The sequence below is a fragment of the Acanthopagrus latus genome, chromosome 4 (assembly GCF_904848185.1).
Source record: "Acanthopagrus latus isolate v.2019 chromosome 4, fAcaLat1.1, whole genome shotgun sequence".
In the NCBI taxonomy this organism is placed as follows: domain Eukaryota; kingdom Metazoa; phylum Chordata; class Actinopteri; order Spariformes; family Sparidae; genus Acanthopagrus; species Acanthopagrus latus.
The window spans coordinates 15072704-15086800 of NC_051042.1; the positions used below are offsets into that span (position 1 = coordinate 15072704).

The window sequence follows — 14097 nt, forward strand, 5'->3', positions numbered from 1 at the left end:
TCAGTGAGCACCCTTTGAGATTAAAAATCTATAAAATCATCATAGCAATGATATATGTTTGTCTTGGTGTCTTTCAGAGGGAGGCATCCTGTCTCTTATCAGTATCTCCAGAGAAACATCGGGATTCTACATCTGCACCTCAAGTAACAAGATCCACTCTGCAACTTGCAGCGTCACCCTCTCAGTCATGCCACGTGAGCAAAACCTTCATTTACCACCTGCTCATTAATAATCTGTAAATTTAGTATTTTCAAAAAAATACATCTTGACAACAATGCATTGTAATATGCATCCTTCTTCTTCCTTCCTGCAGCTTCCATGAACATTGGTCCCACTGCAAGAATCATCGGTGGAGCCGTTGCCATGTCGATCGCAGTCATCATCGTCATCTGTTGCTCTTGCGAGAAGAATACATCTTGACGACAGTGCGTTACAATATGCGTCCCTCTTCACCCCGGAGATGTTAAAGTCAGTTGGTTTCATGTTTACATGAACAAGTGTTGTAATTAAGCTACTGCAGCAAGTCATGAAAGTCCATGACATCATGAAGAGGAAACTTTCTGTTTCAACCACTTTGCTAGCTTTGCCTGTTGCAAACATGCTTCTTCAGGGAGTTTTCACAGATGTGCTTTCATTAACTGTTGTCTCCATCAGCATAGACTGTATCCACAGCAAACTATTGCCGCGGTCTGTATATTTTAAATTATGTGTAAGGTTGAGAAGTACTGTAAAGCTAATTCATGTATTTCAGAAGTTAATTTATGTTAACTCAGGTTTGACCTAATTTCCCCAAAATATATTTACAATGTGTACACAGCTGGCTATTTGTAGATCTATGTTAACACAATCATTACTGGCATATTTGCATGCAGTCACAATAACCTGTTGAATATGCTTCTCTGATTCGCACACATTTACCTTAGTCCAAGTCCTGCTGGCCCCTGATTGGTTAGTTCGGCATTGAATCGGGGTAGCTGTGGAGCAGGGGTAGAGCCAGCATCTTGTTATCAGAAGGCCGCCGGTTCGATCCCCTGTATGTCGGAGTGTCCTTGGGCAAGCTGATGATCCCCAAACTGCTCCTTATGTGCTGATCGGTACCTTGCATGGCAGCCACATCTGTGTATGTACGTATGAATTGCTGTAAGTTGCTTTGGACAGAAGTGTCTGATAAATTCCCTAAAAGGTGATTGTGAAATGCATGTGTCATAAATGATTTTTGTGATCTCCTAACACTGGCACCATTTCTAGTTCCCGTTTCACATGACTGAGTGGTGTTAAGATGCAACCATGACTGCGGTTGCTTCTATACATGAACAGCTTCAGGAAGTAAAACCATAATCTTTTACCACAACCTTTGGCAGAAATTCGTGACTACAATATCAGCAGTACCAATGGCTCTCCTCAACTTTGCATTCAAATGCAGAAAAATAACTAACAGTTAATTTAATTGCAGATTAATCAGATGATTACTCTCAAGATTAACTGATTCATCTTTTAGTCTTATCACAATTTCCTATGACCCAAAACGCTTCTTTTTTACTTTTTTTTTTGTCTTTTTTACAATTTACAATCCAAAACCGAAAGACTGTTGTCAAAAGTACCCAAAAGTCTTATTTGAGTAAAAGTAAAGTTAGCGGGTTAAAATATCAATTTGTCAAATTTGAAAGTCAACTATACAAAAAGTACTTCTGTAAAAGTATATGATAATTTTAATTTTAATGATAGGACCACTGTAAAATGTAAGCCTATGTAATTTGGGGTTTGGGGGCTTCTGGAGACTTGAATTACACCAGGAGCAGGGCCGTAGCCAAGATTTTAGAAATATTTAGATCATGCGCCCCACCCCCAACCATACATCTACAACAGTTTAAAGACTACAGTTGCTTCAGAAATAATGTCAGTACCAGCACATATAGAATATATAGTTCTGTTAAGAGGCAGTATCATAAAACATTTATAAAGTAATTGTAAAGGTTAAAAACTTCACTTGTAAGTATTTATTATCATGAAAATCAACTGCAACTTTCCAACAAAAATTTGTTAATAAGTCGTTTATAAAACATGTCATTGCTTGTCAAAAGTGAAATCTGTTAAATAAACTTTAATTAACTACAACTGATAATATTAAGTCAGAAAATGTTTTGTCGACTATGAAACTTCACCTGACTTTCCTTAGACATGAGGGAGAGACGTTAATGACACATTCCTCTAATGTGTCGGCTCGTTCCATGAACAGCAGGATACAGCATTGTGACAGTCATATCCACTGAGTAGTGCTGCAGCACAGCAAAGACACACAGTGCAACCTGAGTCACTTGAGGTGATCTGTGTTTTCTGCTTTTGAAAAACACTTTCTCATCTTTTTATATGAGCTCCCAGGATTTTACCAAAACCATGCATTTCATTGAGATGGCACTGTGGACAGCAGACAGAAGACTGGATTTGCTTTTATTCTCTATCAGGAGCGCAGTTTACATCCAAACCTGCAGATAAGAAAAAAAAAACACATCCTGCCAATGAAGAAGTCAGGATTTGGGGGCACGCCCACAAGGCTCAATGCTCAATCGATGCTATTAAATCTGTGTTTCATGTAGAGCGGGAGAATGCACAGAGAAGGATCAGTGACGGTTAGATGAAGATGATAAAAGTCTTGACTATGGAGGGGAGGATTTCTGCCTTGATTCTTCTGTGCCTGGGTGAGTTATTCCTGCAAGAAATGTTTGTCTCTCTAATTTTTGCACCTTACCAAGCCGCCACAGCTGCAAGTTACTTGTTATTAAGTTCCCCATTTACAAAAATAAAGTCTGCAAAAAAAGAAAACTTGTAAAAAACTATAAACCAATATGCTTTCAACTAGATATATTCCCTTTCACATGTATGCAATCTTATCAAATTGTTTTGGTATTAAAGGCATGTGAGACTTTTGCAAAACGTATGAGCAATAATCAAATTAAGCAAGGCTTACAACTAGCCAACCAACCATTATTTTAATTCTATTTTTTAATTATTAAGAATTTATTTTGTTTATTCTTGTCTTGATCAGTGAGTGAAGTTTTCGGTCTAGGTCTGTAAAATGCACATCACAAGTTCCTGGAGCCCACAGTCTTAAACTGTCTTCCTGTTTTCAACAGATAGTACAGATTCAAAAATAGAGATGGTGGTTTTCAAGACCGGGGCTGGATGGTTACTACACTAACTTAAATAGATACATAGCTGTCATTGACCAAATCTTTCTTCACATTCTGTTGAAAGTGTGAGTTCATTTTAGGATGTTTTAAACTAAGATTCTTATATTTTGCATCTTTAAAACAACTTCATCAAGTCAACCACAGGTGATAACCTATTTGTACAGATGCAGGTCACACTGCTGATTGATTCTCAGTATGTGCACATTTTACACACACTGTCATGCAGCCAGATTAACAACTAAGGACTAATGACTAATGACTTCATCAAGTCAACCACAGCAGATGTAGATGCAGTAATGTTTATCGTTATTCTCTGTTTTTTTTAAATCTTACAGTGCTGTCAGGTGTCGGTGCCCTCCAGGTGAACATCCCACAGGACTCATATGAGTATGCCAGAGGTGACAACATCATACTGCCCTGCAGCTTCACACCCAAAACCCCGTTAAAGGAGACAGATCTAGTTATCATCAAATGGTCTGATGAGACTGCAGAAGCTGGTGCTGAAGAGGTCAGATTACTACTATGTGTTCTGTCTTTATATGTATTTACTGTATGTGCATGTGTACGTGATTCTCTATCAACTTGAGTATAATTCAGTATGACGGTATAACTAATAAGAACAATAACTTTATGTTCTTCCTCTTTTAATGTTCCTCTGATGCTGTCGTTCTCTAACAGAACCGGATTCTCTCTTATTATTCCCTGAATAAACAACTTGACATCACACCGCTGTATGAAGGTCGGGTATCCCTGGACGTAGATGTTATGAAGGGAAAGGCTGACCTGAAACTGTCCTCCATCACACTAGCAGACAACAAGGAGTTTCAGTGTAGTGTCCAGATCCCGGGTGATGACGAAGGCAAATTGGCTGACAAGGCACGATTGGTGGTTCTAGGTAACATTTCATTTACTTTCAGTGAAATATTCTGTTTTTTAAGGTTCTAACAACTTGCTTAAAAAGTTGTATGATTTATTTTTTGTCTCCATATTTCCTTTGTTTTGTCTAGTTGGTCCATCTACGCCCATCTGTAAGATCCAGGGTAAAGCAGAGTACGGCCAGAACATCAACCTGACGTGTCTGTCTGAGAGAGGTTCACCACAACCCACATATAAGTGGGAAAGTCGAGATGTCAAGAACACTCCCCACGCTGCAGATCTCAGAACAACTGACATTAAGTATCAGCGATGCCATTTCTGATGGAACTACCGAGTCTGGAAAAAAAATAGCTCTCTGGCGTTGATGGGTTGTACTTGAGGCTTTCTCGCATTTGGCCAGGGGCTGAGCTGATGCAGCATGTTGTGAGCAGCAGTTGCCCTGCCAGTATACACACTGACCTTTTTGGCTGTTGCAGCTGCAGTGTCTCTGGGCTCGTCATGTAAAGCAGACAGGCTGGGTGACGGAGCAGCAGTAATGCAGCCCGGCAATAGCGGCAGCCTGCCGCCCAGGGACACACTGCAGTGAAGAGGGGCTCTGGAGGTTGAGTGACCCAAAGAGGAGCAGTGGGGAGGCTGGGGGACAGGCTGAAGAGGCCGGTGTGATTGATCCAGAATAAAGCTGAGCAGAAGAAACACAAGGAAAAAAAATATTGTGATGATACTCAAAGTATCGTGAGGTGACGTTAAAGTAGTCACAATTTAGTCTATTTTGATTATGACCTACCTAACTACCATCTCATTCTACTGCATCATACCAGTGAATAACCAAAATCGAAATCTACAATGACAATCCAAGGAACTACTTTAAACAGCATTAATTATTCATCGAGTGCACTTTTTTATGAGAAGAAACCTCTGTAGTTTCTGTAAAATTATAACATAATATACGACAGCAATAAAATAATGACAGTAAGGATGCGTGTTTGTCTCTCTGTCTTTCAGAGGGAGGCTCCCTGTCTCTGTACGATATCTCGACAGAGACATCAGGATTCTACATCTGCACCTCAAGTAACAAGATCCGCTCTGCAACCTGCAGCATCACCCTCTCAGTCATGCCACGTGAGCAAAACCTTCATTTACCACCTCCTCATTAATAATCTGTGAACTTAATATTTTCAAAAAAATCTTGACAAAAATGCGTTAAAACGTACATCTCTCTTCATCCTGTCTGCAGCCTCCACGAACATTGGTCCCACTGCAAGAATCATTTGTGGAGTCATTGCTACGCTGATCATACTCATCATCGTCGTCTGTTGCTACTGCAAGAAGAAAAAAGTTTGAGGGGAAATGCATTACAATGTGCATCCTTCTTTTCCCTGGACATGAAATGCTCAGTCAACATCATGTCCAGCTTTTAAATGTTCCTGTTAAGTTACTCCAGCAGGTCATGCGTTTAACAAAATTGGCAATATCTGTAATTTCTGTGCAACATATCAGTTTTTTACTCTGTATGCCTATGAAATAAAAAGCAAAACTACAAATGAAAATGAGAGGAACAATAAGATTGAATTATTCTGAAATGTACCTGTTCTATCTAGCACTGCACGAGTGAGGCCCAGAGATTTTGAAAACGGTTACCAGTTTGGCCGATTTGGGAGATGACACTCGTGCAAACCAGCTTTGGATTAATATCAGGAATGTTTTCCTGACTAGGAAAGCATTTTAATTGTCTTTTAAAGTTATTGAAGGATAAGTTTACTGAAATATATAATTCAGTCACTACTCGCCACCATGCTGATGGAAAGTCAGGTGAGGTTTCATCGTCCACAAAACATTTCTGGGGCTTCACAGAAAAATAGAGTTGCAACATTCCTCTCAAGAACTGAAGTAGCTGGGGACTTATTTTACAAACAACCTTAAAAGCGCATAATACAGCTGTATGCAGCTCATCCACTGTAATCCAAATCTGTGGAAGCCTCGAGATCAGAAATTGATTTGCAAATCTGTTATTTCCACCCTTTTTTAAGCGGAAATCTTCAATGTAGCTGCCAAGCTGAGGGTGTTGGTGTGCATCCCATCTGAGGAAGGTGCACTAGCTTGACTGAGTGTCAAGAGTGTAAGTGGCATCTCTTCAAATCAAGTTGGGATCTCAGGACTTCTGGAGACTTGGTTTATGCTGGGTGAACAGTATGGAGCACTGTTACGTCTTGGTTTGTCTGTGAAGCTCCAGAAATGTTTTGTGGACTATGAAACCTCCATCGGCATGCAGGTGAGCAATAGCTGAATTTTCATGTTAGGGTGAATATATCCTTTAAGGTTGAGACGCATTTAATCATCACTCGGCCTGTTCCATTTGTGGGCGCCAGGATGGAGGTCATGGTTCCTGTTACTTCCACTGAGCAGTGCTGTGCAACACAGAAACTGTAGGCTACAACACAAGAATGAGCCATTTAAGATGATCGCTGCATTCTTTTCTTTTAAAAATACTTTTTTTAAACATGTATGTGAGAAATCTGAACTCAGAAAACCAAAGCAATGAAACTTAATTGCAACGCCATTTTCAGCAGTAGATGGAAGCCAGGGACTAGTTGTTATTCTCGATCTGGAGTGCTGTTTTCAACAAAAATGGGCGTATCCAGCAAAGAAAAACCCCTTTTAAAAAACAAGGTCAAATACCAAAAAAAACACTGAGTGACTTGTACTCAAATATTTCAAACTCTGATCAGACCGTAGGTGACGGGACGCCTGAAACAGTGTGCCCTCTCCTTGTTTCGCTCGTCTGTGTTGTTATGTGTGTGAGTGTGTGTTTGTCTGGAGGTGATAAATTCTTGTTGAACCAGTCTGACAGGATCAAATGTTTCTCTTGTTCCACCAGCAGCACATCTAAAGTTGTTCTCTGCACCACCCCGACACACTCGGTGGTGTTTGGATGTCCCATAATGCTCCTGTCTGTTTCTCTGTTGCAATATAAAGCTGAATATTTAATATATACATATATATATATATATATATATATATATAGAGAGAGAGAGAGAGAGAGAGAGAGAGAGAGAGAGAGAGAGAGAGAGAGAGAGAGAGAGAGAGTCTGTAAGTATTCTGCGCTATTGACACCATGAGCTATAACTACAGCTCAAGACGAAGACACCTTTAATTGTGTTGTGTCAGGGATATAAAAGGTTTATCAATTCAGTCCTGTTGACCGAAAACAAGCCTTAGAAAATTCATTCATGGTGGGAGTATCCTCTCAGGCAGGTGGCCTCCTTTTGATTAGAGGACCGGTCGAAACACGCCGGGTGAGCGGATCGGGAATGCTACCTGTGCTGAAGGAGCTGCGGTGATTGGCCGGGAGCGCTGTCTGTCAGACGAGCAGAGGGCTGCGGGCACACCCATCGGGCGCAACGCTCCGGAGACGCCATCGGGGTTTCGATGCAAATCCGTCCCGGGCGGCTCCGGATCTCTGTGTCATTTTAGAGAGAGCGACGACGCGCATAAGAGTCAGTGACGGTTAGATGGCGATAATAAAAGTCTTCACCATGGAGGGGAGGATTTCTGCCTTGACTCTCCTGTGTCTGGGTGAGTTATTCCTGGAAGAAATGTTTGCCTCTCTTTCTTTGCGCCTCACCAGCTGCCACACCTGTTTGCGCACCTTCACAACAGCCCTGTTAATGCAGGTGACCTGTATCTTCGGTTTGTCATTAAGTTACCTCTTTAAAAAATATAATAATAATAACACAAAATACAAAGCAAAAAAAATATAATATCAATAACAAATTGTTATTTAGAAATCAGGGAAACTATTTAAATCGTCTTCATCAGATATGAATATGCTTTCAACTCGACCTGGTTTCTTTCTCACATACGCCGCCTTGGTTTAAATATGAAAAGCATGTCGGACTCCTCTCAAGCGCATGAGTGGTGATCAACAAAGCTCAGCAAGGGCTACAGCTCACCATTGTTTTCATTATCAATTTCAAATTTCTATCCATTATTGTCTTGATCAGTGGTTGAATCGTTTGGTCTAGGCCTGTAAAATGCCCATCACAGTTCCCAGGGCCCATATGAAGCCTTTATTTGTTCGACAAATGGTACAAAATACACGAATATTCATTTTTCTGACATATAAGATCGACACCTCCAGAAAATATTCGCATCAAGCTGGAATTTGGGGTGATAACCTATTTGTACAGATGCAGGTCACACTGCTGATTGATTCTCAGTATGTGCACGTTTTACACACACTGTAATGCAGCAACATCTGCTGTGGTTGACTTCATCAAGTCAACCACAGCAGATGTAGATGCAGCTACTCTTGATCATTATTCTCTGTTTTTTTTAAATCTTACAGTGCTGTCAGGTGTCGGTGCCCTCCAGGTGAACATCCCACAGGACTCATATGAGTATGCCAGAGGTGACAACATCACACTGCCCTGCAGCTTCACACCCAAAACCCCATTAAAGGAGACCGATCTAGTTATCATCAAATGGTCTGATGAGGCTGCAGAAGTTGGTGCTGAAGAGGTCAGATTACTACTATGTGTTCTGTCTTTATATGTATTTACTGTATGTGCATGTGTACATGATTCTCTATCAACCTGAGTATAATTCAGTATGACGGTATAATTAATAAGAACAATAACTTTGTGTTCTTCCTCTTTTAATGTTCCTCTGATGCTGTCGTTCTCTAACAGAACCGGATTCTCTCTTATTATACCCTGAATAAACAACTTGACATCACACCGCCATATGAAGGTCGGGTATCCCTGGACGTAGATGTTTTTAAGGGAAAGGCCGACCTGAAACTGTCCTCCATCACACTAGCAGACAACAAGGAGTTTCAGTGTAGTGTCCAGATCCCGGGTGATGACGAAGGCAAACTGTCTGACAAGGCACAATTGGTGGTTCTAGGTAGCATTTCATTTACTTTCAGTGAAATATTCTGTTTTTTTAAGGTTTTAACAACTTGCTTAAAAATGTTGCATGATTTAATTCTGTCTCCGTATTTCCTTTGTTTTGTCTAGTTGCTCCATCTATACCCATCTGTAAGATCCAGGGTAAAGCAGAGTACGGCCAGAACATCAACCTGACATGTCTGTCTAAGGAAGGCTCGCCACCACCCACTTATAAGTGGGAAAGTCGAGACGTCAGGAACATGCCTCGTGTTCCAGATCCAAGAACAACTGACAGTAAGTATACTGACACCGTTTCTGACAGGACTGTTGATTCTGGAAAAAAATATCAGTTGACTCTCAGTTGAGAAAATGTTTACTTGTGTCTGCATAAACCATATTAACAAGACGGACATGTTCCCCTGACATCCCACTCAGGACTGGAAGCCTGAATGCTGTGATAATTTTATGTTGCTGTGTTCCTGGTTGCAAGCCCTATAACATGTAGCTACTTTTAGAAATAGTTATCAATTTTCTACTTGCCAAGTGATCAGCAATCGAGAATATGATGGACAGTGAAAATCTAAACTTTAGATTTCATGGTTAACAACATTCGATAACACATAAACTAAAATTAACATTCAACCACTTCTTAGCTAATGTTACTGTGTGATTACATTCAGTTTGTTTCACTTCCTGGCTTTAATAAATGTGTCCCAGATGTATGTTAATATTTAAGACTCCATTTATGGCTTCCCGTCATATTGTGTAAAACTATAAACAGTAATGTTGGCTCGGAAGTGGTTAAATACTTATGGTAGCTAGCTGTTACGTGCTATCAAATATGTTATTTTACCTTGAAATATGGCCCAGTGGGCCTCCGTATGTTCAGTGTCCATTATCTTTCCGTCTGCTGGTCATCAGGCAGTGGATCAAGAACAGCTTGGAAGATTTTCAACATTTATACGACCTGAAACCAGGAGGACAGCATGACAACATTTGCGCTTTCCCCCTTGACCATGAGGTTGGAGAAAAAAATGAAAAGGAAAAAAAAGTGCTCACTAGTTGTAAGAGTTTTACTTTTGAGGGCCAACACACGAAGATTCAGGAGCATATCGGATGATTAAGGGGCACTTAATAGGCTCTCCCCCAACAAATCTGAACCGGTTGCCTGTTATCGCAAAAATCTGAGGCCCTTACTGATGTCTTGGGATCCCAACTGTTTCATTCTTCTGTGTCACTGCACCTTTGTAATACTAAAATCTATCATGACACTTTCAGGAAGGACAATAAATAGAATTATTCAATGAGCACCCATCGATTTTTTTGATGAGCTGAAACACTGTGGAATTTATAAAAATCTATAAAATCATGATAGCAATGATATATGTCTGTCTTGCTGTCTTTCAGAGGGAGGCATCCTGTCTCTTTTCAATATCTCCAGAGAAACATCGGGATTCTACATCTGCACCTCCAGTAACAAGATCCGCTCTGCAACCTGCAACTTGACCCTCTCAGTCATGCCACGTGAGCAAAACCTTCTCGTTATGCCTTCCCATTAACAATCTGGGAACTTTGGAATCCCAATAAATATGTAAGCAATATGTATCCTTCTTCTCCAAATTCATCTTCCTTCCTCTCTGCAGCTTCCATGAACATAGGCTCGACTGCAGGAATCATTGGTGGAGTCGTCGCCGCGCTGATATTACTCATCGTCGTCATCTATTGCTGCTGCTGCAGGAAGAAGAATAAGGAGGAAGAATATGCCATGGGGTAAAGTTATTTTCACCCATAAAGACACATGCAAATGCGCTCAGACTGACTGACTAACGAGCCGATGGGATGTGAACAGAGGTCAACATCTGATCTGTCCCATTCATGAGGCTGAGTGAGCAAATCATCGGTCTATCAGGACATTTAGGTTTATAGACAGAAAAATAGTGTTGCAGTAAAATTATTTAGCACCTTTTCATCGACACAAGGTCAAATATAGCTGGGTTCAGTAATAAAGATACACAACTGAAGTTTTGAGGTTTTTATTTAAAGAGAGGAAAGTTCCAGCACGTCACGGATAATTCAAAAATAATCTTGGCAGATGTCTACAGGTTTTGTACACACTTAAACGCTTAAACTGGAAAAAAAATCGACGAATGGGCGATTTGAGTGGACGAATGGATGAGAATGAATTTCATCACTTTTTTATGAACCGCCTTGAAACTGGGTTGGATATTGTGAACATAGAGGCTGCAAGTTGACAGACTTCAGTTATATGCACTTTGCTCCTTTTTTGCACAACCACATTTGCTCCCTCTTGTCCAATAACCAGTGATCTGTAGCGGGATGAGGGATAGATGTCCCCCTCTTTATAAAAAATGACCAAAATGCAACCTGTCAAGAGCGAATCCACACAAACATCTGACTGCCTTTTTGTTGATTTTCCAGAGTTCGTGAGGAAGAGTACCGTGACAAAGAGCCAGCTTTAAATGGTGAGAGTCGCCATGCTGATGGGCAAGAGGACACAAGAGGTCGTGATGCCGCCAGCCCTGCCGGCAGCGGTGACCGTTACGAGGAAAGGAGTGAGCGCGACTACGACCGCCGCAGCGACTACAATGATCGTCGCAGCGACTACGACGATCGCCGCAGCGACTACGACGATCGCCGCAGCGACTACACTGACCGACGTGACCGCAATGAGCGCTACGACAGTGAGCGCCATTATGATGATGAACGTCGCTACGATGACCGCCGTTATGATGATGACCGCTATGACGAGCCGTACGATGATCGTGGACCACCACGTGTGCCTGCCAATAAGCCCACAAGGAGGGACTACGACGACTAAGGCCACTGACCCTTATCAGCCGCAATCTTACAGTTTTCATCTTGTAATGAGTGACTTTAGTCCAGGTGTCCAATTTTTGCCTCCATTAATCAAATTAAGAAGGAAGTGTAATAGGACTCAACCAGATGTAGAATTTTTCTCGGTTGAACTGCATTTGGCTACGAAGATTTGATGATTTGTTCCTTCTTCAGTTCAGTGCCACACTAATCTGCGACATGAGTCTCATGTTGTATCTGTAGGTCTCCCATTTTAATGCCTTGCTCATCTGAAAAAATCAGAGAAAGTTCAGTCCCATACTTCAGTCATAAAATCCTGCCTGGCTGCTGACAGCGCTGCGAGCCAAAGAGCAAAACGGTGGACAGCAGCAGACGAGGTTATAACACAACTTCAGTGACAGTCAGTCACCGGAGCAGATAGCATCGGAGCGCCGGCCAGACTGGAATCGTGCTGCCCTGCCTCATGCTGTCCGCCATCACGCTGCCTTCTGTTGCTGTCGCTCCTTCTTGGCTCCATCACAGTTAGTTTTGTGATCGGTGTTGTAAAGTTCTTAATCTCCTTGTTTTTGTTTGATAAGTTTTGGCACATGACAAACATTTAACAGACCTTCAGAGAGCTGTTAAATTCAGAAACGAGTCGTTAATTCAAACGCGATACACTGGCATTGTTACTAAGAATGCAAAGCTCTGTGTGTGTGCGCGTGTATTTTAGATGGTTCTGCTGTTGGGTGTGTTACTGGTGGTAGTTTCTTTTCAGGAAGTTACCTTGACACAAGCGATTTGCTTCAGTTTTGTGTCATTGTTTATGCCTTACAGAATAGTTTTTCTTGTTGGAGTTCGGTACTATACATCCTTCTATATGTAAATATTATACGGGTTAGTTTTCAATGTCCTCTGTGCTTTCTTCAGTGCTTCCATTTTTTTTATTTAGAAATTAGTACTGCAGCCTCCTGATTGCTGGGATTGATTATGTCAAAACAGATGTCTGGGTTTAAAAAAAAAAACAAAAAAATTATATATTTTTTTTAACAAAAAAATAATTTTAATCAACTAAAAATTCTGACAAACAGTATATATTATTGTATTTTGCTTTTAAATGTTTTTTTCTTATGTTTAATTTTTAAATAGATTTATGTTTAAATTCAGAGAGATTTGACAATGTACATACGCTATCATTTTTATCTCAGCAATATTAATGGTAATGTTATCAGTTTTACATTGACATTGACATTTTTCTGTTGCATCCCATTCACCAACTGTGCTGTAAAATCAATAAAGATTGATTAAATAATGTGAGCGAAGAAGATTCTTGCAAACTGAAATATGTAATATAACTATTGATCTTTGCAGGATCCATCCACTACTGAAACGTATTTATTAAGTGGTATGTTACGATGTCATAGTGGTCCATAATTCATCATGAGATATTCTTGGTTAGTGGAGCAGTGACAATGTGGAGCCCAAACATTGCAGGCAAAATCGATGAATTCAGAATTACTGACAATAAGTAGACTTGAGCCTTAAAACAGCCCCCAAGTTTCACAGTGAGCTTCCTAGCTTCACTGTAATCAATAAAAATCAATAAATAAATGCATAAAACAGTGCTCATTTCTTCCTGCTGAAGGTACATGAATACTATTTGTGTCCTGGTGTCAGCCTCAGGTCTGTTCATTTCCCCCTCTCCCCGATATAATGATATAAAAACTACAGATGAGAAGAAATTGCTCTGCTACAACAGGCAACAACTCACCCCCACCCGAACTAATCAGTCAGTAGTGTTGTTGCTGTTTCCCAGCCAGTGGGTCAGCTGCTGTGAGCTGGCACAATTAATGTCAGCCTTCTCATCTGACACCAGTGTGTTGTTGTCTGAAGGTTGCCTGTTTTCTGGCCCCCGTCTGTCTCTAAACAGAATTTTGCGATGGGCATTTCAGTTTTGCTTTTTTATGCTCTGTTACATTATGGGCTGTAGGCACATACGATCGACTACAGCCAGAGGTTTGGAAACAGTGACACAAATATGTGATGTGAAGGAGTATCCCGTGTCAAGTCAGGTACACTTCACAGAGGACAAGCTGAAACATGCCAGGTGAGTGTTGTCGAGAATGTTACAACCTGCCACACAGACGAATCAGAGGCTATGGAGGGGAGGATCACTATCTTGACTCTCTGCTCTGACTGGGTGAGGTTTCCTGAATGAAATAACATTTGTTTCTTTTACTCTTTTGCTTGCAGAGCCGCCACATGTTTGCGGATCTCCTAATAGGTGTTGACTTGACCTCACGGAATAGTGTGTCTCCTTAAAGCATGTT

General features: G+C 40.9%; 2 protein-coding genes and 1 long non-coding RNA gene across 5 annotated transcripts; 2 read left to right on the top strand and 1 right to left on the bottom strand.

The window, feature by feature from the left end:
• The first annotated feature begins 375 nt into the window (after positions 1–375).
• Positions 376–5588, top strand: LOC119018657 (cell surface A33 antigen-like). 3 transcript variants are annotated; one of them, XM_037096495.1, is made up of 7 exons: positions 376–425; positions 2595–2696; positions 3524–3696; positions 3867–4083; positions 4196–4360; positions 5067–5183; positions 5299–5588. In XM_037096495.1, exons 2-7 carry the CDS (start codon positions 2633–2635, stop codon positions 5403–5405), a joined length of 843 nt encoding a protein of 280 aa, XP_036952390.1. In that variant the 5' UTR covers positions 376–425; positions 2595–2632; the 3' UTR covers positions 5406–5588. The 3 variants fall into 3 exon arrangements, with proteins under 3 accessions (XP_036952390.1, XP_036952391.1, XP_036952389.1); XM_037096496.1 differs by lacking the exon at positions 376–425 and adding an exon at positions 985–1124 and having other exon boundaries at positions 3867–4047; XM_037096494.1 differs by lacking the exon at positions 376–425 and adding an exon at positions 988–1124.
• On the bottom strand, positions 4382–7500 carry LOC119018658. Its single transcript, XR_005074814.1, has 3 exons — positions 7380–7500; positions 5276–5383; positions 4382–4743 (listed from the first exon to the last, which is right to left on the bottom strand). It is a non-coding gene; the product is annotated as an uncharacterized LOC119018658 (long non-coding RNA).
• Positions 7430–13084, top strand: LOC119018656 (cell surface A33 antigen-like). Its single transcript, XM_037096493.1, has 7 exons — positions 7430–7637; positions 8410–8582; positions 8753–8969; positions 9083–9247; positions 10361–10477; positions 10597–10723; positions 11393–13084. Exons 1-7 carry the CDS (start codon positions 7574–7576, stop codon positions 11790–11792), a joined length of 1263 nt encoding a protein of 420 aa, XP_036952388.1. The 5' UTR covers positions 7430–7573; the 3' UTR covers positions 11793–13084.
• The last annotated feature ends 1013 nt before the right edge of the window (positions 13085–14097 follow it).